General features: G+C 42.9%; 2 protein-coding genes and 1 pseudogene across 3 annotated transcripts in view; all 3 read right to left on the reverse strand.

Annotated features, from left to right (window-relative positions):
* KIFBP (kinesin family binding protein) overlaps positions 1–15563 on the reverse strand; it is a 32260-nt gene extending 16697 nt beyond the window's left edge. For both annotated transcript variants that reach the window (XM_028826571.2, XM_077946678.1), the window contains exons 1-2: positions 15104–15563; positions 1627–1725 (exon numbers count right to left, since the gene is read on the reverse strand). In XM_028826571.2, the coding sequence (XP_028682404.1) occupies positions 1627–1725; positions 15104–15529 (525 nt within the window). In that variant the 5' untranslated portion in view covers positions 15530–15563. The remainder of the gene's footprint in view (positions 1–1626; positions 1726–15103) is intronic.
* Positions 12017–12808, reverse strand: LOC107000177 (mediator of RNA polymerase II transcription subunit 28 pseudogene; annotated as a pseudogene).
* A 3557-nt stretch (positions 15564–19120) lies between the features above and the next one.
* DDX21 (DExD-box helicase 21) overlaps positions 19121–26037 on the reverse strand; it is a 30284-nt gene continuing 23367 nt past the window's right edge. Inside the window, exons 13-15 of the mRNA XM_001110939.5 lie at positions 25477–25611; positions 22898–22942; positions 19121–21945 (exon numbers count right to left, since the gene is read on the reverse strand). Coding sequence (XP_001110939.2) covers positions 21676–21945; positions 22898–22942; positions 25477–25611 — 450 coding nt within the window. The 3' untranslated portion in view covers positions 19121–21675. The remainder of the gene's footprint in view (positions 21946–22897; positions 22943–25476; positions 25612–26037) is intronic.

Below are 26037 nucleotides of genomic sequence, written 5' to 3' on the forward strand. Positions count from 1 at the left end.
TCCACTTGCCTCGGCCTCCCAAAATGCTGGGATTACAGGCATGAGCCACCATGCCCAGCCGTATTAATGGATTTTTTTTTTTTTTTTTTGGAGACAGAGTCTCGCTCTGCCGCCCAGGCTGGAATGCAGTGGCGTGATCTTGGCTCACTGCAAGCTCCGCCTCCCGGGTTCACGCCATTCTCCTGCCTCAGCCTCCCGAGTAGCTGGGACTACAGGCGCCCGCCACCTCGCCCGGCTAGTTTTTTTGTATTTTTTAGTAGAGACGGGGTTTCACTGTGTCAGCCAGGATGGTCTCGATCTCCTGACCTCATGATCCGCCCGTCTCGGCCTCCCAAAGTGCTGGGATTACAGGCTTGAGCCACCGCGCCCGGCCTATTAATGGATTTTTAAAGCAGATAGCTGTGACAAATAGTAATCCATAAGAAAATATTGTGCCTGATAATTTCCCTTTCATATTAAAACAAGTTTATTAAGGAAACAGATGGTAACACAGTGGCTTGTCACCTTTGCAGGCTGTGACCCTAAAGTGAGAGTCTTCAGTGTTGGCTCCCCAGAGCCCTAGAAGTTCTACAGCATCTCTTTTGTACTACTGCAGTGGGGAGGAGGAAGAATCTGTAGTAGATTGGGCTCTGGGTCCTTCTAACCTGCCTAACCAGAGTAACTCAATCAATTTTTATATGCTGCATTTTCAGAAGGGTTTCACGGGCTTAAAAAAAAAAAAATCATTGAAAAACCATTGCCCTGAAGCAGTGGTTCTCAAAGTACAGTATAGTACTTAGACCAGCAGTATAAATATCACCCAGGCAGGACCTTGTTAAAAATGCAAATTCCGGCTGGGGCGGTGGCTCACGCCTGTAATCCCAGCACTTTGGGAGGCCGAGGTGGGCGGATCACAAGGTCAGGAAATCGCGACCATCCTGGCTAACAGGGTGAAAACCCGTCTCTACTAAAAATACAAAAAATTAGCGGGGCGTGGTGGCGGGCGCCTGTAGTCCCAGCTACTCAGGAGGCTGAGGCAGGAGAATGGCGTGAACCCGGGAGACAGAGCTTGCAGTGAGCCAAGATCCTACCACTGCACTCCAGCCTGGGTGACAGAGCAAGACTCCATGTCAAAAAAAAAAAAAAAAAAAGCAAATTCCTAGACCCCACCCCAGAACTATTAAATCAGAGCCTGGATGCTCAGTCTGCTCTGCTTTCACGAGCTCTCCAGATTTTGATGGGTGCTAACACTTGAGAACCATTGCTTCAAAGATTTCAGATGTTTTGTTAAAGTAGTTCTTGTTTCCTTCAAGTAATGCTATTTTCATGGAAAACCAAAATAAAATATTTAAATTATAAATACAAAAACATGCAAATAGTATTTTAGGATAACATTAGAATAGTATTTCCTTTATAATGGTATTTAGACTAGGTTGCCATTATGTCCTATCCAAGAATTATTTTTTTAAAACCCTGAAGTCTTTAATATGCAATAATTTCAGCTATTAGGTGACTTCCCAGATAGCTCTATAGAGAAGTTCCTGGGCACAGTGAAGAGTCACACCAATATTACGAATGAAGGATTCTTACTATCAATTCTTGACTAGTTTCAATCAAAACTTAAAAATTATCTGACATGTAACATACCTCCTTCATATACTGAGTATATAGGGCTTCTGATGACTCTAGGTAAGCCTGTGCAGTTTCAATTTCTTCTCTTTCAGACCACAAGATACCCAGGTTATTCTGGAAAATAAAGAAAAAGAGAAGCAAACAATGATATAAGACCTCCAATTAAAGTAAATTGCATAGTTTTAAAGTCAATACTTACCAACCAAATAGTGGAGTTGGATTACCAATTAATTATTCACAATGATATTGACCTTATGTAGTGCAGCAGGTAGCTGCTAAAATCAACCCCCAATGATCTCTGCTTCTGGGTATTCATGCTCTGTAATCTCTTCCCCTTGAGTACAGGCTGGTTTTAGTGATGTGCTTCTAACAACTAGACTATCACAGAAGTGATGGAAAGTCATTTCCAAGATTAGTTAACAAAACCCTTGGTTTCCATTTTGGGTGCTATCTATTGCCTGCTTTTTTTTTTTGAGACAGAGTCTTACTCTGTTGCCCAGGATGGAGTGCAGTGGCGCAGTCTCGGCTCACTGCACGCTCCGCCTTCCAGGTTACTGCCATTCTCCTGCCTCAGCCTCCCCAGTAGCTGGGACTACAGGTGCCCGCCACCACACCCGGCTAATTTTTTGTATTTTTAGTAGAAGATGGGGTCTCACCGTGTTAGCCAGGATGGTCTCGATCTCCTGACCTTGTGATCCACCCGCCTTGGCCTCCCAAAGTGCTGGGATTACAGGCATGAGCCACTGCGCCCAGCCAATTGACTGCTCCTTCTTAAAGAAGCCAACTGCCATGTTGTGAGCCACCCTATGGAGAGGCCCATATGGAAAGGAAATGAGAGAGGTCAACAGTCTGAGGCCCTCCATCAAAAAGCCTGTGAGGAACTGAATCCTGCCGACAACCATGTGAGTAAGTTGGAAATGGATCCTCCTGGGATCCCAGCCTTCAAGTATTACTGCGAGCCCTAGCAGGTCAACAATATGATGTGGGCCTTTGAGTAAGGGGCAATCAGCTAAGCCATGGTGAGATTTCTGAGATAATAGACAAAGATGGATCAGAAACATATAGTGCTTTGAAAATACTATGCTCTTCCAGAGACCTTTTTTTTTTTTTTTTTTTTTTTTTGAGACGGAGTCTCGCTCTGTCGCCCAGGCTGGAGTGCAGTGGCCGGATCTCAGCTCACTGCAAGCTCCGCCTCCTGGGTTCACGCCATTCTCCTGCCTCAGCCTCCCGAGTAGCTGGGACTACAGGCGCCCGCCACCACGCCCGGCTAATTTTTTGTATTTTTTAATAGAGACGGGGTTTCACCGTGTTAGCCAGGATGGTCTTGATCTCCTGGCCTCGTGATCCGCCCGTCTCGGCCTCCCAAAGTGCTGGGATTACAGGCTTGAGCCACCGCGCCCGGCCGACTTTTTTTAAAAAAAGAAATAGGCTGGGTGTGGTGGCTCACACCTGTAATTCTAGCACTTTGGGAGGCCGAGGTAGGCAGGTCACTTGAGGCGAGAAGTTCAAGACCAGCCTCGCCAAAATGGCGAAACCCCATCTCTACTAAAAACACAAAAATTAGCCGGGAGTGGTGGCATGCGCCTGTAATCTCAGCTGCTTGGGAGGCTGAGGCACGAGAACTGTTTCAACCTGGGAGGTAGAGGCTGCAGTGAGCCAAGATCACACCATTGCACTCCTGCCTGGGCAATGGAGCAAGACTCTGTCTCAAAAACAAAACCAAAACCAAAAAATTATATATATGGGCCCAGCACAGTGGCTCACACCTGTAATCCTAGCACTTTGGGAGGCCAAGGTAGGCAGATCACTTCAGGTCAGGAGTTTGAGATCAGCCTGGCCAACATGGTGAAACCCCATCCCTACTGAAAAATAAAAAAAAAAAAATTAGCCAAGTGTGGTGGCAGATGCCTGTAATCCCAACTACCTGGGAGGCTGAGGCAGAAGAATGGCTTGAACCCAGGAGGTGGAAGTTACAGTGAGCCAAGATCATGCCACTGCACTCTAGCCTGGGCTACAGAGTGAGACCCTATCTCAAAAAAAAAAAAAAAGTATATATGTAGTGGAGTTAGTCTACCTCACTTCCCTTGGAATAGTCAGTCCTTCAGGCACAAGGATACTTCTGAGGCTGGCCTTCTACCATCTTTTGCCATTCCCCTAGGGAAGGAACAGGTTAAGGAAACAGAGTTTTTAATGCAGAAATTCTTAACCTCAAGTCTAAGGACCCCCAAAGCATCCATAAAGAGAATTCAGAGTCCACGAATTTGGATAGGGAAAATAAAATACAAATTTCTTTTCACTAATCTCCTATTAAAATATAGCATTTCTTTTCATTATGAACACAGGAAACAAAATGTAGCAGTATTATAGGACCTGGGACTTTGCGAACAATAGAAATGAAAAAAAAAAAACCCTATTATGCTAGTTTGCAGATATCTCAAAATATCATTTATGCTCATCATTACTTTAAAATCATCAAAGATATTAGATACATTATATAATACGTTAAAAAAGAAGTATATATATTACTATATCACACATTTTGTTTTAAAAATCTTTTGGGCCGGGTGCAGTGGCTCTCGCCTATAATCCCAGCACTTTGGGAGGCCGAGGCAGGCAGATCACAAGGTTAGGAGTTCAAGACAAGCCTGACCAACATGGTGAAACCCCATCTCTACTAAAAGTACAAAAATTAGCTAGGTGTGGTGGTACACGTCTGTAGTCCCAGTTACTCAGGAGGCTGAGGCAGGAGAATTGCTTGAACCCAGGAGGTCGAGGTTGCAGTGAGCCGAGATTGCGCCACTGCAATCCAGCCTGGGCAACAGAGAGAGAGAGACTGTCTCCAAAAATAAATAAATAAATAAATAAATAAATAAATAAAAATATTTTGGCTGGGCACAGTGGCTTATGCCTATAATCCCAACACTTTGGGAGGCTGAAACTTTAGCCCAGGAGTTCGAGACCAGCCTGGGCAACACAGTGAGACTTTGTCTCTATTTGAAGAAAAACGAAATAAAAGTGACTTGGTCATTCCACTGGAACATAGCACTTTGGTCTTCTGGCTTCACAAAATATATCTATTGTATAATTTTTTTTTACGTGACTTGATCAGTCCTCAGTATCCAGGACTATAGGTCATACTGATAATGTTGTGAGATTGGATAGTTCTCTCCTCTGTTACTTATGAGGTCCTTTCCAGGACCTCATTAAACTACATAAGTAATAGAGGCTTGACATAATAGATGACCTTATTAAACCTCATAAGTAACAGAGACTTGAAGGGTGATAAGGTTTGGCTCTGTGTCCCCATCCAAATCCCATGTTGAATTGTGATCTTCAGTGTTGGAGGAGAAGCCTGGTGGGAGGTGACTGGATCATGGGGGTGGATTTCCCCTTGCTGTTCTCATGAGATCTGGTTGTTTGAAAGTGTGTATCACTTCCCTTTGCTCTCTCCCCTTCCTGCTCCAGCCATGTAGGATGTTTGAGCTTCCCCTTCACCTTTTGCCATGACTGTAAGTTTCCTGAGGCCTCCCCAGCTATACCTCCTGTACAGCCTGTGGAACTGTGAGCCAATTAAACCTCTTTTCTTTATAAAGTATCTAGTCTCATGTAGTTCTTTATAGCAATATGAGAATGGACTAATACAAAGGGCTCTGCCTTCCTAATAACTTACTGAATGTAATTTCCTGATCTTAGACTTACAAGTCACCTTTTCCTTTTTTTTTTTTTAATTTTTCCTGAGACAGAGTCTCGCTCTGTCGCTCAGGCTGGAGTGCAGTGGCACCATCTGGTCTCAATGCAAGCTCCGCTTCCAAGGTTCATGCCATTCTCCTGCCTCAGCCTCTTGAGTAGCTGGGACTACAGGCACCTGCCACCACACCCAGCTAATTTTTCTGTATTTTTTTTTTCAGTTGAGACGGGGTTTCACTGTATTAGCCAGGATGGTTTCGATCTCCTGACCTCGTGATCCTCCCGCCTCGGCCTCCCAAAGTGCTGGGGTTAAAGGCATGAGCCACTGCGCCCAGGCTTTCCTTACTCTTTAGTTCAACTTATTTCTCCTTTGATTATAGAAAGTGCTTGGGAAACTCCTTTGACCATGACACCACCATGCCCCACTGCAGCACACTGCACCTAACCTAGGTAGTCTGGAGACTCACCTAGTACCAGAAACTGGTTAGTCACACTCTATTTTTGGGACAGGGTTGTGTTCGGCCTGCTAGATCCAGGGTAGACTATGCCACAGAAAGCAACAATTCTTGGTATGTGACAAATCCGAAACCAAACAGAGACCCTAGAGTATGTCCAAAAATGACTAAAATTCTTCTTCTGGATCATAACCTATTAAGGTCCTGAAGGTAAGGACCATGTAAGGAATCTAGAATGCCTTTATTTATTTATTTATTTATTTATTTATATTTTTATTTTTTTTTCAAGATGGAGTCTCACTATCACCCAGGCTGGAGTGCCGTGGCACGATCTCGGTTCACTGCAACCTCTGCCTCCCGGCTTCAAGCAATTCTCCTCTCTTAGCTTCTTGAGTAGCTGGGATTACAGGCGCCTGCCACCATGACTGGCTAATTTTTGTATTTTTAGTAGAGAGGAGGTTTCACCATGTTGGCCAGGCTGGTCTCTAACTGCTAATCTCAGGCAATCCACCCGCCTTGGCCTCCCAAAGTGCTGGGATCACAGGTGTGAGCCACTGCGCCCAGCCTATTTATTTTTTTGAGACAGTGTTTCATTCTTGTCGCCCAGGCTGGAGTGCAGTGGCACGATCTCGGCTCACTGCAACCTCCACCTCCTGAGGCAGGGTTCAAGTTATTCTCCTGCCTCAGCCTCCAGAGTAGCTGGGATTACAAGCGCCCAACATCACACCCAGCTAATTTTTGTATTTTTAGTAGAGATGGGGTTTTGCCATTTTGGCCAGGCTTGTCTCGAACTCCTGACCTCAGGTGATCCACCTGCCTCGGCCTCCCAAAGTGCTGGGATTCCAGGCGTGAGTCACCACACCCGGCCTGCCTTTATTTTTAAAATTAAATTAGGTTTGGTGTTTTGGATTTTTTTTTTTTAAGTTTGACTCCACAGAGATAATCACTATTGACATTTTATTTGAATTATTATTACCTGTTTTTTTTTTGAGATAGAGTCTTGCTCTGTTGCCCAGTCTAGAGTGCAGTGACACAATCTCGGCCCACTGCAACCTTTGCCTCCCGGGTTCAAGGATTCTTGTGCCTCAGCCTCAAGAGTAGCTGTGATAATGCACCCACCACCACACCTGGCTAATTTTTGTATTTTCAGTAGAGACGGGGTTTCATCATGTTGGATCTCAAACTCCTGACCTTAAGTGATCCACCCGCCTCGGCCTCCCAAAGTGCTGGGATTACAGCCATGAGCCACTGTGCCCAGTCTTTATGTGAATTATTCTTTAAATGCAATATAAATTCTACTAAGGGTAGAAAAGCTACAATGGAAGGTCTGGCATCTTTCACATATCATATCCTTGCCATCATATCAAACTAGGTAAGGAGAAAAGTAAAATACAAAATAAAAACAGCTAAAAAAGTATTACTGGTAAATTGTGTCAAACATGTAATGAAGTTTAACACCAACACTACACAAACACTTCCAGAAAAGAGAAAAGGACAGAACACTTCCCATATTAAACCAAAGATATAACAAGAAAACTACAGACTGAAATCCTTCATGAACATAGATGCAAAGATTTTAAACAAAATTTTAGTGAATTCAGTTCAACAATATATAAAAAGGATAATACATTATGACCAAATGGAGTTTATCCCAGGAATGCAAGGTTTAACATTTACAAAAATCAATGTAATCCACCCTATTAACAGACTGAATATGAAAAGACATGATCAGCTCAGTAGATACAGAATGAAATAATGATGTGGAGTGGAAAAAAGGTATACCAAAACAAGAGTATATACAATATGATTTCAGTAACATAAAATTCTACATAGGCTGGGTACAGTGGTGCATACCTGTAATCCCAGCACTTTGGGAGGCCAAGGCAGGCAGATCACTTGACACCTGGGCAACATGGCAAAACCCTGCCTCTACAAAAAATACAAAAATTAGCTGGGCATGGTGGCATGACTGTGTAGTCCCAGCTACTTGGGAGGATGGCTTGAGCCCAGGAAGCAGAGGTTGCAGTGAGCCAAGATCCTGCCGCTACACTCCAGCCTGGGTGACAGAGTCAGACCCTGTTTCCAAAAATAAAATAAAATAAATTTCTACATAGTCCCAGCTACTCAGGAGGCTGAGGTGAAAGGTTCACATCGTCCCAGGAGTTTAAGGCCAGCCTACGCAACACAGTAAGACTCTGTCTCTAAAATAAAATAAAAATCTACAAAATCCAGAGGTGGGGCAAGCAGAAGGGAGGAAAAGAATATAGGAGAGAGGGAGGGACTACAAAGGAGCACAAGAAAACTTTTGGTGGTAACAGGTATGTTCGTATCTTGATTGCAGTGATTGTTTCACAGGTATAAATACATATGTCAGGCTGGGTGCGGTGGCTCATGCCTGTAATCCCAGCACTTTGGGAGGCCGAGGCGGGCGGATCACGAGGTCAGGAGATCTAGACCATCCTGGCTAACATGGTGAAACCCGGTCTCTACTAAAAATACAAAAAATTAGCCCGCTCCTGTAGTGCCAGCTAATCCCGAGGCTGAGGCAGGAGAATGGCGCAAAACCAGGAGGCGGAGCTTGCAGTGAGCCGAGATCGCGCCACTGCACTCCAGCCTGGGCAACAAGTGAGACTCTGTCTCAAAAACAAACAAACAAACAAACAAAAAAGGCGGGGCGCGGTAGCTCACGCCTGTAATCCCAGCACTTTGGGAGGCCAAGGCCGGCGAAGGTCAGGAGATCGAGACCATCCTGGCTAACATGGTGAAACCCTGTCTCTACTAAAAATACAAAAAAAAAAAAAAATTAGTGGTGGCAGGCGCCTGTAGTCCCAGCTACTTAGGAGGCTGAGGCAGGAGAATGGCGTGAACCCAGGAGGCAGAGCTTGCAGTGAGCCGAGATGTGCCACTGCACTCCAGCCTGAGCGACAGAGCGAGACTCCGTTTCAAAAAAAAAAAAACAAAAAAACAAAAAACAAAACAAAACAAAACAAAAACAAAAAAACCACATGTATCAAAACTCATCCGACTGTACCATTACAAATATGTGCAATTAAAAGCCAGGCACGGTGGCTAATGCCTGTAATCCCAGCACTCTGGGAGGCTGAGGCAGGCAGATCACGAGGTCAGGAGATCTAGACCATCCTGACTAACAAGATGAAACCCCGTCTCTACTAAAAATACAAAAAATTAGCCGGGCGTGGTGGCACGCACCTGTAGTCCCAGCTACTCGGGAGGCTAAGGCAGGAGAATGGTGTGAACCTGGGAGGCGGAGCTTGCAGTGAGCAAAGATCTTGCCACTGCACTCCAGCCTGGGTGACAGAGGGAGACTCCGACTCAAAAAAAAAAAAAAAACAAAAGTGCAGTTTATTATATGCCAATTGCAACTCAACGAAGCTGTGAACAATGACAACAAAAAGCATGCCTTATACATATATAACCTGGAGTGGGGAGAGTAATCTACTAATTTCCCAAGAAATTTTACTAAAATCAAGCTGGCAGTGCCAGTATATATCGGTAATAACAAGGATCAGAAGGAATACCAGATAAAAATTATTCCTAAGGCACCTGGAACCCAGAGAAGGCAGAATTCTCTTTTGATAATCTAATGTAATATCAATCTCTTTTGATAAATAATGTAAAGCCAAGTTCTATAGTTCCCCAAGGAGAAGACACCAGATTAAGACAAAGCAGTTAGAATATCATGAATTCTCATGAACTGATACTTGCAAAACTCTTTCATATACACACACGTATATATGTATTTGTATATATTCACACATATATAAACTTTTTATCATATGTGTATATATAATGTAAATATGTGTGTGTATGTGTATACATAGTCTTATACAAAAATAGGATCATTCTACAAATTCTTTTTTTTTTTTTCTGAGACAGGGTGTCACTCTGTCACACAGGCTGGAGTGCAGTGACACCATCATAGTTTACTGCAGCCTTGATCTCCCAGGCTTAAGTAGTCCTCCCACCTCAGCCTCCTGAGTAGCTGGAACTACACGCCACCACACCCTGCTAATTTGTTTTTGAAAAGCTGCTATTTATTTGACCAGAAAAACATTTTGGACTTAAGAAATGGCAATAACTGGTACATACATTAATTCAAAATATTTTCACAAAGCACCAAATAGAATAGTTCCCAATCTTTTCACTGAGAAACCTTTGAAAGAATGCCTAAAACTTAATCAGTTTATTTAGGTTTTTAATTAAGAAATCTAAAGCAGCCAATCAGACTTTCTAATTACCAAGAGATGACCAGGTTAACAACCTTGAGGTTGCAGGAGCTTTTAAAAGCTTTGTTTAGGCTGGGCTCAGTGGCTCATGCCCGTAATCCTGGCATTTTGGGAAGCCAAGATGTGAGGATCACTTGAGGCCAGGAGTTTGAGACCAGCCTGGTCAATACAGTGAGACCCCATCTCTATAAAGATAAAATTAAATCAAATTTTAAAAAAAAGTTTTGTTTAACCTATGCATTTGTCGACCTCAGGCTACTAATCATAGGTCCATGTGCCAGATACCCTGCACACATAAAATTGAGTAATAAGTATCATGTATAAAAGATAAAGACTATATATGGTCCCTGTATATTTAAAAGGAGTAATACCTAACTCTCATGGGTGAACAATTAGTGAGGGGCAAAGAGACAGACAGAAATTACTAACCCACAAGGGAGAACCAAGCAAGGTCAGTAGAAAAGAGAAAAGTCCTGTGCTCTGAGAATGCAGCAGAAAGAGCACTGGGATATTGCAGGGACCAGGCAGCAATCCAGATCATACCAGGAACATGAGTGGATGTCAGCAAGTGTGGGAAGGAGTCTTCAAGGCTGAAGAAAACTAAACGAGCCAAGACACAGAGCCACAGGAGTACTGCCTGTTCAGAAGACAGTGAAGTATTTGTTCTGGGTAACACGATGTGAACTAAGAAGAGACATAAAACTGAGGAAAACCTCACCCAGCAAGAGCCCAGAAACAACGCTGGTCTGTATTTCTTAACAGCAATTCAACAGAGAATCTGAGGTGGCCTGCAAAACTAACAAGAGAGCAAATTATCTTCAAAGGGCAGGGGCACCACATACTCTTTGTGGAGGGTCAGTAGCCAAGGATCACCCTGCAGTCCCTCCCCAACCCCACTGTGATACCCCAGGCCCTTGGAATCAAATCCACTAGCAAATTCTTCCTTAATGGAAAATCCCTCCCCTCCCCAAATGTAAAACAAAAAAGATAAAACCAAAGAAAGCAAAACAAAAAGAGACCATCAGAGCAAGCTTTAGTCCTCATAACTCACCTATACCCCTACTGAGAACAGGGTCTACCCCATTACTTAAACTGATTTGTAACACTGCTCCTACTACATCCTCCTCTTCAAAAAAAGTAAATAAACACCACACAAAATATAAGCTTACCCCAAATAAAAGTCAGCATCAACCTAAGGATCCTACTGTAATATTACTACACTAACCCAGGATATTTTAATCCTCTTCCAACTCATTTACAAAAAAAATTCCTCTTCTGAGACCTCTGGAAGCATTACAAATACCATTGCATTAGATTGTTCTTCTTGAGGTAGTCTGAAGTCTTGAAACAGAAAAAACTTACCTATTTTTCTACACCACCACTGAGGGGTATTATAAAAGGCCTACAACCAAAATCCCCATCCCTTTGATCTCAAGCTATTAGAATTTTTTCCCTCATATCAAACAAATGGGAAACACACATAAAAAGATGAAAAGTCATGCAAAAAATTTAAAAAGGCCAGGCACGGTGGCTCATACCGGTAATCCCAACACTTTGGGAGTCTGGGGTGGATAGATTGCCTGAGCTCAGGAGTTCGAGACCAGCCCGAGCAACATGGTGAAACACCGTCTCTCTAAAAATACAAAAATTAGCTGGGCATGGTGGCATGCACCTGTGGTCCCAGCTATTTGGGAGGCTGAGGTGGAAGGATCGCTTAAGCCAGGAAAGTGGAAGTTGCAGTGAGCTGTGAAGGTGCCACTGCTATGTAGCCTGGGCAACAAAGAAAGATTCTGTCTCAAAAATAAAAATAAAAAACAAGCAAAAAAAAAAAAAAACCCACATAAAAAAGAAACTGTATCATCATACAAACAGTCTAAACTTGGCCTAAGACAAAAAAAGTTTATTTGGTTTACCCAAGGTACAGGCATGTTATAAATAAAGTACTCAAGAAATTAACACCTTATAAAAATACTGAAAAAATTTTAGGTGGGAGCATAAAACTAAAATCAACTCATTCTCTGTCAAACAGTTCTTCCAAAATGCCAAGTCTACGAGAAGGGATGTGTGGCAAACCATCTGCATGCGGCTGTCTCCCACACCAGACCACTCTCAGGCCCACAGCCTTTACCCTTTTGCTCAGGTGCACTTCAGAAGTGCAGGGATATTGAATGCCTGCTGAAGGTAGACCAAGGAGCCTTGACAGATATTGGTTAGCTTTTTGTGCTGCACGTGATGACCTCCAGCACTTGCTGCCAACGCCTTAGCTTTGTCAAGTGCTTCTGGACCAGTGCATGTCTCCAATGTTACTCATTTCTTAGTTTGGAGACATCCTCACTGATAACTTGCTCTGGTTTCTGGACAGATAATTGCAATCTTTTTTGTAGGAAAAAAACATTCTGTCTGTCTTGCAATATCCAGAAACTTGTGTATACACCGATCAACACCAGTTCCAATTTCTTCCTGATTGGTGCCATTGACATAGTCCTGACTTACCGGAGAGGCTAAGCAAGTCTGGAAAGATGACTTCACATCGTCCACCAAAGTATTGTTAGAAGGTCTCAGAGCTCCTGGAGCTGCTGGTAAGTAAGGGAAGCCTGGTCCCAGAGCCCTGGTGGTGGTTGGGGCTCTGATGGCTGCCCAAAGAACATACTGCCTAGCGAAGCAGCCATGCCTGGAATAATTTTTTTTTCTTATTTTTAGTAGCGACTAAAAATAGGTGTCACTATGTGCCCAGGCTTGTCTTGAACTCCTAAGCTCGAGTGATCATCTCATCCCAGCCTCCCAAAGTGCTAGGATTACAAGTGTGAGCCACCATACCTGGCCTTTTCTACATAATTCTAAACATGGCTTACAGTCTTCTCCCTCCCTCTTCATATTGCCAATTTTTTAAAATATAATTATTATTTTTAATAATTATGTACTGTTCTTCTGTTTGGATGTAATGGAATTTAATCATATTCCTACTGACATTTATATTGTTTTCCTTTTCTTTGTTTTTTGAGACAGGGTCTCACTCTGTTGCACATGCTGGAGTGCAGTGGCATGATCTTGGCTCACTGCAGCCTTGACCTCCTGGGCTCAAGCAACCCTCCTGCCTCAGCCCTGCAGTTTTTCTTCTTTAATAATCAACACTGGCCGGGTGTGGCAACTCGTGCCTGTAATCCCAGCACTTTGGGAGGCCAAGGAGGGTGGATCACGAGGTCAGGAGATCAAGACCATCCTGCCTAACACAGTGAAACCCCATCTCTACTAAAAATACAAAAAATTAGCCGGGCATGGTGGCACGCACCTGTAGTCTCAGCTACTCAGGAGGCCGAGGCAGGAGAATCACTGGAACCCGAGAGGCGGAGACTGCAGTGAGCCGAGATTGCACCACTGCACTCCAGCCTGGGAGACAGCGAGACTCTGTCTCCAAAAAAAAATCAACACTGCTTTGATGAACATCCATATTCGCCTGTCTCAATATTAACTTTTTAAAGTATTTTTCTTTTTTTCACCCTTTCTTTTCACAGGTGTTGACCAATATTACTTTAGAATATTGATGTGGATTTTGTTGTTGTTGCTGGAGTTGCAGTGGCATGATCACGGCTCCTCCAGGGGCTCAAGTGATCCTCCCAGCTCAGCCTAGCCTCCCCAGTAGCTAGGGCTACAGGTGTGTACCACCACGCCTGGCTAGTTTTGTGCGGTTTTCTTTTTTTTTTTTTTTTGAGACGGAGTCTCACGCTGTTGCCCAGGCTGGAGTGCAGTGGCGCGATCTCGGCTCACTGCAAGCTCCGCCTCCCGGGTTCCCGCCATTCTCCTGCCTCAGCCTCCTGAGTAGCTGGGACTACAGGCGCCCGCCACCTCGCCCGGCTAGTTTTTTGTATTTTTTAGTAGAGACGGGGTTTCACCGTGTTAGCCAGGATGGTCTCGATCTCCTAACCTCGTGATCCGCCCGTCTCGGCCTCCCAAAGTGCTGGGATTACAGGCTTGAGCCACCGCGCCCGGCCTGCTTTTTTTTTTTTAGAGACAGAGTCTCACTTTGTTGCCCAGGCTGGTCTTGAACTCCTGACCTCATGCCATCCTCCCACTTCGGCCTCCCAAAATGCTGGGATTACAGATGGGAACCACTGTGCCCTGCCCAGATTTATTTAATAAATCAAGTACCATATAAATGGTATATACAAAAAGTATTATAAGAATTCAAAGGTAGGAAGGAGAGATCAGTTTGGCTCAAAATGGTCCCAAGAAAGTTATTAATACTAAAGGAAGTGATTCTTGAGATAGGTTTTCAAGAATGGGAAAGAATTCCCTAAGATGCAAACAAATGAATTTGGTAAGAAAGGAAACTGAAGATTTTGGACACATTATTTTGAATTAAGAATGTATTACGAGCCAGGCACAGCGGCTCAGGCCTGTAATCCCAGCACTTTGGGAAGCCGAGCCAGAAGGATCACTTGAGTCCAGGAGTTCAAGACCAGCCTGGGCAATATAGTGAGACCCCCATCTCTACAGAAAATTTTAAAAATTACCAAGAATGGTGGCATGTGCCTGTGGTCCCAGCTACTATGAAGGCTGAGGCAGGAGGACTGCTTGAGCCCAAGAGGTGGAAGCTGCAGTGCGCTATGATGGTGCCACTTAACTCCAACCTGGGCGACACAGTAAGAACCCTATCTCCAAGAAAAAGACAAAAACAAAACCAAAAAAGAATGTACTCCGGTCATTATCATTTCCTTGAGACGTTAAGATTTAAATTACTTTGGATTTTCTTAACAGAATGAACAGGAGTTGGACTGGTGGAGAGGAAAGCGCATGACGATGTAGGAGGGTCTCGGACACCAATGCATCGCCACGACTAAGTGAAGCAGCAGCAAGCGATGCTGGAGTGGGCGACGAGGGTGGACAGGGAGTCTGGGGACGACTGTGGGAGATCTAGTTACAAGGCAATACGTCCTTAAGACTGGCTTTTTTGAAGACCACAGACGCTCTCTGGGACTCAGTCCAGAGCTTCAAAAACGTGGGGACGAATTGCGCCTTAGAACTTCTGCCCTTGGCCTTGGCAGGGGCTCCTCCCCATCCCTCGCCATTCGTCGACAGGGGCCGGCCTGCCGGGCTCGCTCTCACCTGCGCCTGGATGTAGAGGGAGATGCAGTCGTGCGAGAGTCGGTACCGGCGCAGCAGCCGCAGGCATTTCACCAGGTGCTCCTCCCCCGCCGACAGCTCCTCCGTGTCGATGTGGTTCACCCCGAGGTGGAACTCAATGACCGCCAGCCTCACCGCCCGCTGGGCCACGGGCCCCTCGGGCTCCACCACCTCAGCCGGCAGCCCCAGGGCGTGGTCACCAGCACCCGGGCCGTCCTCGGCCTCAGGCCGCTCATCCTCGTCCTCAGGCGCGGGGCCGAGCAGCGCCTTGACCTCTTCCAGCAGGGCCCGGGCGCTGTATTTGGACTTGTACGGTTCCTTCTCCGGATTTTTTTGCAGTTCCACCCGCGACAGGGTCAGCGCCGCCTGGAATTTCTCGCAGACCTCTGCCCACGGAACGTTCGCCATAGCGGCCTCTACTGCCTGGCTTTCCTCAATGTTTGCAGTCGGGACTCCCGCCTTCCTTCTGCTTTGCGACACTTTACTTACGGCTCTCGGCACGTTGCGGCCGCTATGGAACGAGAACCAATAAAACCCGTCCGGAGAACCGCAATACGCTCGGCAGTGGCCAATGGGAAGACGTAGCAATCACCACAACAACCATTCTCATGGAAATAAAGTTGTCAATGAGGGTGTTCCCGCCTCCTTCCCCGCCCCCTGCAGCGGAGAGTTTATCTCTAGATTGACCCTGTGAGGATGGATTTATATAAATGTTTAATATGAGCTTACTTTAACGAAGCATGCCGAAATATTTTTTACAAACATAGCTAGCTAACTCTACTCGCGTTGATATGAACTGAAAGGCAAAAACCTTTAGACATTAAGTGTATATACCCCAGCCTGTCACTGGATAAAACTTTCTTTTTTAAAAAAGGACAGGCGTGGCGGCTCACATCTGTAATCCCAACATTTTGCAATGCCAGTAACATTTTGGGATGCCTACTGGAGTGGGCAACATAGCAAGACCCATCTCTACAATAATTTTTTAAAAAAATTAGCCGGGTGTGGTGGCGCGCGGCTGTAGTTCCAGCTACCACGGAGCGTGAGGTGGAAGGATCGCTTGAGTCCAAGAGGTGGAAGTTACAGTGAGCGAGACTGCCTCAGAAAAAAAGAAAACACGAGTATTAGAACAAATACCTGGCCGGGCGCGGTGGCTCAAGCCTGTAATCCCAGCACTTTGGGAGGCCGAGACGGGCGGATCACGAGGTTAGGAGATCGAGACCATCCTGGCTAACACGGTGAAACCCCGTCTCTACTAAAAAATACAAAAAACTAGCCGGGCGAGGTGGCGGGCGCCTGTAGTCCCAGCTACTTGGGAGGCTGAGGCAGGAGAATGGCGGGAACCCGGGAGGCGGAGCTTGCAGTGAGCTGAGATCCGGCCACTGCACTCCAGCCTGGGCAACAGAGCGAGACTCCGTCTCAAAAAAAAAAAAAAAAAAATACAACAAATACCTAATGCATGCGGGCGTAAAACCTAGATGACAGGTTGATAGGTGCAGCAAACCACCATGGCACATGTATACCTATGTAACAAACCTGCACGTTCTGCACATATATCCCAGAATTTAAAGTAAACTAAAAGAAAAAAAAAGATTGAAATGTAGCCGAGAGCTGATTATTATCAACATATAATATCTTGATCGAGAGCCATAAATACACAAAACACTCAGTGATAGTCAAATACTTTCACTTCAACCCTGAAATACAGGTTGTAGGAATCTGTACAACTGCCCAAGGTAACAAGAGCTAAGTCCCACAGCTGTGAAAGCCACCTCATGCCTTTTACCTTCCTAAGTTATCAAGTCAAATGGGGAGGGGTGAGATAAGATTTTAACTATTACGCACCAGTTGTGTAAAGTGCTTTGAGACGTACAAAGGAGCATTGATTTTGGAAGTTCATATACATATGATTTGAACCTCAGATTGACCTGCTTTCTTAATTGACAAGTTAAACTTTTTTAAGCTTCAGGTTTCCCATAGTAAAATCTGAATGATACTACTACTTACCTCTACAGAATTATTCTGAAGAATAAATAAAATTAAACATCTATCCTTTAAGTGTTAATGCTCCTAAAAATTCCTTCCTAAACCTTATCCCTGGGAGATCTCATCCATTTCCAAGTCTATCATTACATGTGCTCCTCACTCCCACTTTGTCTCCAGGCCAGATGGCTCTCCAGAGTTCCAGACTGGAATATCCAACATCCAGCTAGAACAATCACACCTGAATGTTTCAATAGCTGCTGTGTATCAGTATGTTCAAGTCTAAATGTATGATCTTCCTCTTCACATGCCCCTTCCTTCCCATACCAATTTTGCCACATTTGCAATTCTACATGTCAGTGAATGGCACCACCATCCACCAGGCTGATTTCCTGTACTTTTCTTTTTTTTTTTTTGTAGAGATGGGGTCTTGCTTTGTTGCCCAGGCTGGAGTGCATTGGTATGGTCTCGGCTCACTGCAACCTCAACCTCCTGAGTAGTTGGGATTACAGGTGTGCATCACCACACCTGGTTAATTTTTGTATTTTCAGTAGAGATGGTGGGACCATGTTGGCCATACTGGTCTCGAACTCCTGACCTGAAATAATCTGCCTGCCTTGGCCTCCCAAAGTGCTGTGATTACAGGTGTGAGCCACCGCACCAGGCCTTTTCTGTCATTAAACCTAAAACCAAATAGTACTGCTTAGTCCACCTACTAAAGAGCTCTGTGTACATCTTTTTATCTCCATTAGTTTAGGCCATCATCTGATTACTTCTAACAGGCAGTCCTGTTGCCGGTTTGGCCTCCTATCAATGCATTTCCCAGTACATTTAAAATGAGTTGGGCTGGGCGCGGTGGCTCCTACCTGTAATCCTAGCACTTTGGGAGGCCGAGGTCATGGGATTGATTGAGCCCAGGCTTTCAAGACCAGCCTGGGGAACAGAGACCCTGCCTCAAAAAGAAAAAAAAAAAATTTGTTCACTTGTTCATTATTGAGTGTCTGTTATTTGCCAGGCACTGTTGTAGGTGCTGGAAATTCAGCAGTAAAAAATGGACAAAAATTCACCAGCCTGGACAATATGGTGAGATCCCCAGCTCTACAAAAAACATTTTTAAAGAAATATTGGCCAGGTGTGACGGCACATGCCTATAGTCTTAGCTCTGTGGGAGACTGAAGTAAGAGGATTATTGGAGCCCAGGAGTTCAAGGCTGCAATGAGCTATGATCATGCCACTGCACTCCATCCTGGGTAACAGATAGAGACCCTATCTCAAAAAAAGACAAAAATCCATGCCCTGGTATAGGGAAAACACTAAACATATTAAATACATAAACCATAATGCAATGACTAGAGATCCATCTCACGACAGGTAATTAGAAGAGGCCAGGCATGGTGGCTCACACTATAATCCCAGCACTTTGGGAGGCCAAGGAAGGACGATTGCATGAGGCCAAGGGTTCACGACCAGCCTGGTCAACGGAATGAGACTCCACCTCTATAAAAAATTTAAATATTATCCAGGTTTGGTGGTACCCACCTGTAGTCTCAGCTACTTGGGAGGCTGAGAGGGAGGATAACTTGAGCCCAGGAGTTCAAAGCTGCAGTTCTACCTTTAGTAAATGTATCCTAAGGTGACAGACAAGTATGCAAACACGTATATGAAGATATTAACTTTAGGGTTGTTTATAATGGTGAAAAATTAGAAATAACCAGCATGGCCATCAAGTACTGGTTAAATGTGTAGTGGCATATCTATACAAGATAACATGTAGTCATCAAACATGTCCATGTAGGCCTGTACAAAATTGTGCACAACATGTTGAGGGGGGAAAAGCAATTCACGAAATCAAATGATTCCAATTTTATAAAAGAATATGTGGAAGACTGCTCACTAAAATATTAGATAAGGGTGACTGGTTTTTTTTTTCTCTTTAGATTTTTATATCTAGCTTTTATTATTTTTATAATAAATATTTCAAGCTATTTTCATTTTAGAAAACAAAAGCCACCAAAATCAAGTATTACTATCTTTATTATGGTATAGAGTAGTATTTTATACATTAGCTCATTTTATAGTAAAAACATTTATGTACAACTGTAGAGAAACTGCTGCACAGATAGCTCCAACTTAAATTAGAAAATATTTTCTCTGTAGAAAATAGTAAAAATTGTAACATTTACCAAGCTAACCCAACAAGTTCATTTAAACCAAAAAGTAGCTAAATACATTATACATTTATAAATACAGGTTGAATTCTGGGATCCAGGAGAAACTTTAGTTTCATTTATTGAAATAGCCATGTTTTAAGTTATGTGAAGTGAAATTTCTATTAATCTTCCCTCTTACTCTTAATTTGTGCTGGATTATTTTTCTTTATGCTAAATCCATAATCCACAACAAGGTTTTAGCTGTTCTTTTCTAAAGGACAGGTACCATATCCTTTTAATCTGCTTGATAAGGTACCCATGCCTATCCAAATAATGAAAAGGTTCAGTTGTTATTAAAGCATGCCTAGTATTTGGGCAAAATCAGAATTTAATAAATTACACTGTCACCTAATACCCATGGCTTGATGGGAAGTCATGAGGAACAAGGGTAAAGTGATAAAACTGGCAAGTGGATCAACGAATAAAAGCCAAGAGAATTCTGAGACCAGAGGGCAAGAAATATCTAGTCAGGATTCAAGGACAAAACTGAAGTTCAAATAGAAAAAGGATGCTGCCTCAAGGATCAGGAGCTGAGCTGGCTCTCAGAGCCCCTAGTACATGGTGATCAAATAAGCGGCAGTTAGAGATAAAGACTGGATTAAGCAAGAGAAATCAGGACCTAGAAAGATTCTAGGTGTTCACAATAATTAAATGAAAACAAGACAGACCATGCGGCTTTAAATTTCCTAGCATAGTAGTTCCAGGACTCTCAGTACAGAAATAATCTCTGGAAATTAAGGCAAGAAGATAATGCCACTCTTAAGCTCCTGTGCTATGTAGAATGTTTCCCAGAGAAATAGTATCTGAGAAATCAGATACAGTGTTATCTGGCCAGGGGTTACATCAACTTCTTCAGTTCCCTTAAAACAACTTAATCACATACAGTTTGTCTTAAAAGGAAGCCTCCAATCAGCTAAAACAAACTTTCAACAGAGATTCAGTTTAACAAACAGACCCTATACTGCGGCTTTAGAAACTAGGCCACTGACTACCTAAAAACCCCAGCTTGCCCACTTGAAGTTAACCTCTAGAAACATTAGTGATCTGTGAAGTTTTCACCATTAAAACAATGCTTTATCATGCAAATCATACTTGTTCTCTTTGCTCTCCAGTTATGAATTTGTAACATTTTTGCATTTGACTATTTCCAGTGGTTTGGTTTTTTTTTTTTTTACATACTCTTTGGCAATGTTAATCTGCAACCCCCTACTCCCTTAAATCTTGTTGGTAAATAATGTTAATCTTCCAATAGGAAGAAGTGGAGTACATTATCATTTTAAGCACCATTTATCCAGCCTACTTACAAATAAAGTTATGGAGCCACCTTATACATTTGAAATTCCTTAAAGACCCTGGCTTTCTATTAAAATGTACTTTTATATATACTATCTGTGAAGAATTCACTAAAGCATGAATCACCTTATAATGAGAAGCTAAAAATGTATCAAAATGAACATAAGTATAGGTAATCTATATCAAATGTACTACATCTTCCAAGTCTAGCGCATACACTGGTATAAACTGTATTACAATCCAGATTAGTTTGAAATCTTGTTTCAAAACATTGCTCAGTATTAAGTCTCAGTAGACAAACAATCGGACCACATGAGAAACTGTTCGGCAGGTGGCTGAGGAAATCTTCCAAAGGCTTAAAGTGGTCCTCCAGAGACTGTTACACTCCCTTAGGTATTTACTTCAGGGAAGGACACTATTAAGGGACACTTTTAAGTATAAAGAAAGGTGAACTCACAAAGTATAGGCAGATACACGTTTGATTTTATCTTCTAATCTACAGATAATCCTTTAGAATAAAAATGTAATGAATTCATACACCTTTCAAAAGGAAGAACTGAAGAAGTAGCAATAAAGTTATAAATTATAATGATCAAATGAAATAATTTAAATGAAGCTTGTCTGCGTCTGAAAGACACAGGGACTCGGCAAGTGGTCAAAAGGAGGCACAATGTGCTTTTTTTTTTTTTTTTTTTTTTTTTTGAGACGGAGTCTCGCTATGTCGCCCAGGGTGGAGTGCAGTGGCCAGATCTCAGCTCACTGCAAGCTCCGCCTCCCGGGTTTTTACGCCATTCTCCTGCCTCAGCCTCCCGAGTAGCCGGGACTACAGGCGCCCACCACCTCGCCCGGCTAGTTTTTTGTATTTTTTAGTAGAGACGGGGTTTCACCGTGTTAGCCAGGATGGTCTCGAACTCCTGACCTCGTGATCCGCCCGTCTCGGCCTCCCAAAGTGCTGGGATTACAGGCTTGAGCCACCGCGCCCGGCCCACAATGTGCTTTTAACTTTGTAAGAAAAATAATGTTCAGTTCTATATTGCCAAACATTCTCTTTTTGCTATATAAATCTAATTATTGACCAAATGCTTTACTGAAACTCCGCTTCTGGCCTTTGTTTTGGGATCTGTTACTTTTGTTGCCACCTCCTGATCGCTGTCCTCTCGGGCCTCTACTGCCTTCCCGCTGTCCTCTGAATCTTCTGTTTCCATCCCGCTGTCCTCTGAAGCCTCGACTGCCTTCCCGTTGACCCCTGAAGCCTCCATATCCTTCCCGTGGTCCTTCCAGCTCTGGTTGCTCTGTGGCCACAGAGAGCTGCCAGCGTCGTGAATCATGCCATTTCTCCTGTGAGAGAACGTTTTGTTTTCATGTGCTTTAATTACTATTCAATTTTTAAAAAGCATGAGAAAAACAAAATTTTTCCATTTTTTCAAAGAAAAGGTGATAACATAAGTGCTTAACAAGTCACTGGTCAAAAATAACACTGGCCAACCATCATGGTCCAAAAGCCAGTGTCACTAAAGTGTGGGAAAATATAGTTTTATTATGAGAAATAGCCCTCATCACTACTTCATTTATTAAGTTATTAAACCATTTATTCAACTCAATTGCTACAGGGTATCTACAGCCAAAGGTAATAAAACAAATATATTAAGCACACATTTCTCACAGTACTGAATAAAGATGTAACAAATTTAAATGTCTATGAACACCTGTAGGCTGGATGTGGTGGCTCATGCCTGTAATCCCAGCACTTTGGGAGGTGAGTGGATCACCTGAGGTCAGGAGTTCGAGACCAGCCTGGCCAACATGGCGAAACTCCCATCTCTAGTAAAAGACAAAAAATTAGTCAGGGGTGATGGTGGACCTATGATCCCAGCTACTTGGGAAACTGAGGCAAGAGAATCGCTTGAACCCAGGAGGTGGAGGTTGCAGTGAACCAAGATTGCACCACTGCACTCCAGCCTGGGCGACAGAGCAAGACTCTGAAAACACACACACACATGTGCACACACACACACACACAAAACCTGTATAACATATGTATGTTAAAGGGCGGGGAGAGCTGGGTATCGTTCACAACTTTGTATAAAGGAATTACAGAAACCAGGTGGGTTCAACTACAAAAGCTGTTCAGAATTAAAAAGCTAGGGGGGAATATTCCAAAATTTAATTATCAATTATCTCTTACGAAAGGAACCAGAACTATTGTTTCCCAATCTATTATTCTCTATTTTCATAATTAACATTCTACAATTTAGGTACATTAACTTTAAAATCTAAGAGAAAAGAATACCTGTATTTCTGTTACTGATGCGGTAGGTACATCAAAGCAAACACCCTAGAAATCAAAGTAAATGGAAGTTAATCCAACCAATGCACAATAAAAATACTCCCTTTAAAAGACCACGTATTCTGTGAAAAAAAGAAAACAAAAAACATAAAGCAAAAAAAACCACCAGGTATAATTTTAGATGAACTTTAGACCAAAGCTAATACATTACAGCTGGCAAAAGTACACTGCAGAAAGACAAGGAATACTGAAAAAAAAAACTCCAAACGAATTAGGACTTTCTAACTATAGACAGAGTCTTAGCTATTACACCGTGCTAACCCTCTAGTGGCTATTAGCTACATTTTATTGCTGAGCAAACAGGCTTGGAAAGGTTAACTGACTAGTCTAAGGCCCCACAGCTATTAAATGGAGCAAGTATTTAAAATCTCGTCTGTATGGCTCTAAAACCTATAGTTAAACTATATACTGCCTTCCATCAGAAAAGCAATGCCAGCTATTCAGAATGACCTAACTAAAAGTGAAGAACAAGTGATCTTCTATTGTTAATTGTCTAGTTTTTCTTACTTCAGCCTTCTGTAAGAGTATGAAAAAAATAATACAGGACACCATCTTTTTTTTTTCCTCTTAAGATAGGGTCTTGCTCTACTGCCTAGGCTGGAGTACTGTGGTGCAATTAACAACTTACTGTAACTTTGGCATGCCACTACACCTGGCTTTTTTTTTTTTTTTTTTTTTTTGGTAGAGATAGGGTGTCACTATGTTGCCCAGGCCAGTCTCAAGAATTATCTTCCCAACTCAGCTTCCCAAAATACTGAGATTACAGGTGTGAGCCATGGCACCTAGCCAGGACACCATTTTTAATATTAAGTGCCATCCTCTCCAATCAAGGAAATCATCTAAAAATATAGTCAAATTATGTGTTAACTAATACAGGCACTCCTCTCCCTGCTGTCTTCAACTGCAGTATTTTATAAGGAACACCCCTTTCACCCCAAAATTTACCCAATCACAACATAGGTATCATCACCTACTGGTGGATTTTGCCATTCATGGTAATCTTCACTTACATATTTATGAAGTAGAGTATAATCCCAGGCATTCACTGGGGATAGAGGTAACTAGAAAACAGTTTTTGCCTTTGAGTGTTCTTGAGGCTCTCCGTAAGCAAACACAGCAAGGTAAAAGTTTACCTGCATAAACATGTGTCCTAAAGACTTTGAAGTACAGATAAAGATGCCCCTACTATTGCCTGGTAAGATTTAAGGCTAAGCAAAGTCATAAAAGCTACTTTGGAGGAAACGATTTATATATATACAACATTTTTTTTTTTTGAGACAGAATTTCACTCTTGTTGCCCAGGCTGGAGTGCAATGGCGCAATCTGGGCTCACTGCAACTTCTGCCTCCTGGGTTTTCAAGTGATTATCCTGCCTCAGCCTTGCAAGCAGCTGGGATTACAGGCATACACCATCATCCTTGGCTAATTTTGTATTTTTAGTAGAGACAGCATTTCTCTATGTTGGTCAGGTTGGTCTCAAACTCCAGACCTCAGGTGATCCGCCCACCTTGGCCTCCCAAAGTGCTGAGATTACAAGTGTGAGCCACCGCACCCGGCCAAAAGATTACTATAAATAGTAGGTTCAGCAGGCACTGAGGATGAGATAAACATGGTGTAGTGGGCACTGCTGGAGTAAATGGTGTTGGTAGAAATGAAGCTGTAAGGCTAGCAGAGGCCAGGACATGAAGGATCTTACCCTCCTATGAAAGGGTTGAGACTTTATCCCACAAGTTTTGTGGAGATAAACAACATGGCTAGACATGCGATAAGCTGAAGATAAACCTAATTGGTTCACTAGGCCAGTGGACACCTGGAAACCTGAAAATCTTTCAGGGGCTTCGCCAAGTCAAAATTATTTTCATAATAATGCTGCCCTTTCCACACCCATTGTCTCAAGGGTTCAGTGGAGTTTCCTAGACACTATATGACGTGATAAAATCATTGCTCTGATGGCTAATGGAAAATGATATTGTGTTTTAGAGTTCCAGTTTTAATTTCTAATACAGTAAGTATCAACAGATATAACCCATATAAACTAAAGTTTTTGGGTGTCCCTAACATTTGCTAAAGGGATTGTGAAACCAAAATGTTTGAGAATCCTTGTGATAAGTCTATGGCATTAACCAAGAGAAGTCCTCAGAAGAAAGAACACCAGGTTTAGGAGGCAAAAGTTTTCATTTTTAATTTGAATTCAAGATTCTGAATAAGTCCAGTGCTAGAAAAGGATTGCAAAGAAAAAAAAGATTCTGAAAAAGTTACTTTAAATAAGCTATTTAGGTGGAGATGTCAGGGAAGCAGCTGGATCCAGTCTGGCACTGTGAGAAGAATGGTACAGGCTGGAGATAGAGGTACACTAGTTGTCAGTGGCAGAGTGGCAACTGAGGATCACAGATGAGATTACCCAGGGAAGATGAGAGAGTGAAGAGATGCAGCATTCCCACAGAAGAGGAAGAACCCACACCACTTTATGCTTTCCTGCCCACATAAAGCCCCATCAAGGTTACAAGAGACCCCAGCCTTACCAGTTTTCCTTTGAGAAAAACCATTCCCTTCACTTTGGAATCAATCTCCTCGCCCAGCTGCTCTTTAAGTTCTTTCCAAGCATAACTAATATTTGGCATTTCAATTGAGCACTGCAAGATCATGGTCACAAAACCCTTACAGAAGAAAGGGGAATAAAATTAAAGTGCTGAAAATAAACCTAATTGGTAAATACCTGCTTTTGTGATTCTAAAATATTTCTTGAAAAGTTATTCCTAAAAACATATACCTCACACAAACAATTAGTACAAACAGTCTCTGGTTTTACTTGGGGAACTCTGAGTAAGACTGAATGTCAATATCTTGGTTGTGGTATTACAGTTTTCCAAAATTTTATATTTTTACAAAATACATTTGCCTTTTAGGGAAGCTGGGCAGAGTACACGAAGGATCTCTCTGTATTATTTCTTACAACTACATGTAAAGCTACAATTATCTCAATAAAAATTTGAATTTACAGGAAAAGTATACACCTTCTAAAGTTTCTAGGTATGCTGCCTAAATGTATTATATGCATTTATGCATACATATGTTTGGGCTAC

The sequence above is a fragment of the Macaca mulatta genome, chromosome 9, assembly GCF_049350105.2.
Source record: "Macaca mulatta isolate MMU2019108-1 chromosome 9, T2T-MMU8v2.0, whole genome shotgun sequence".
NCBI classification, from domain to species: domain Eukaryota; kingdom Metazoa; phylum Chordata; class Mammalia; order Primates; family Cercopithecidae; genus Macaca; species Macaca mulatta.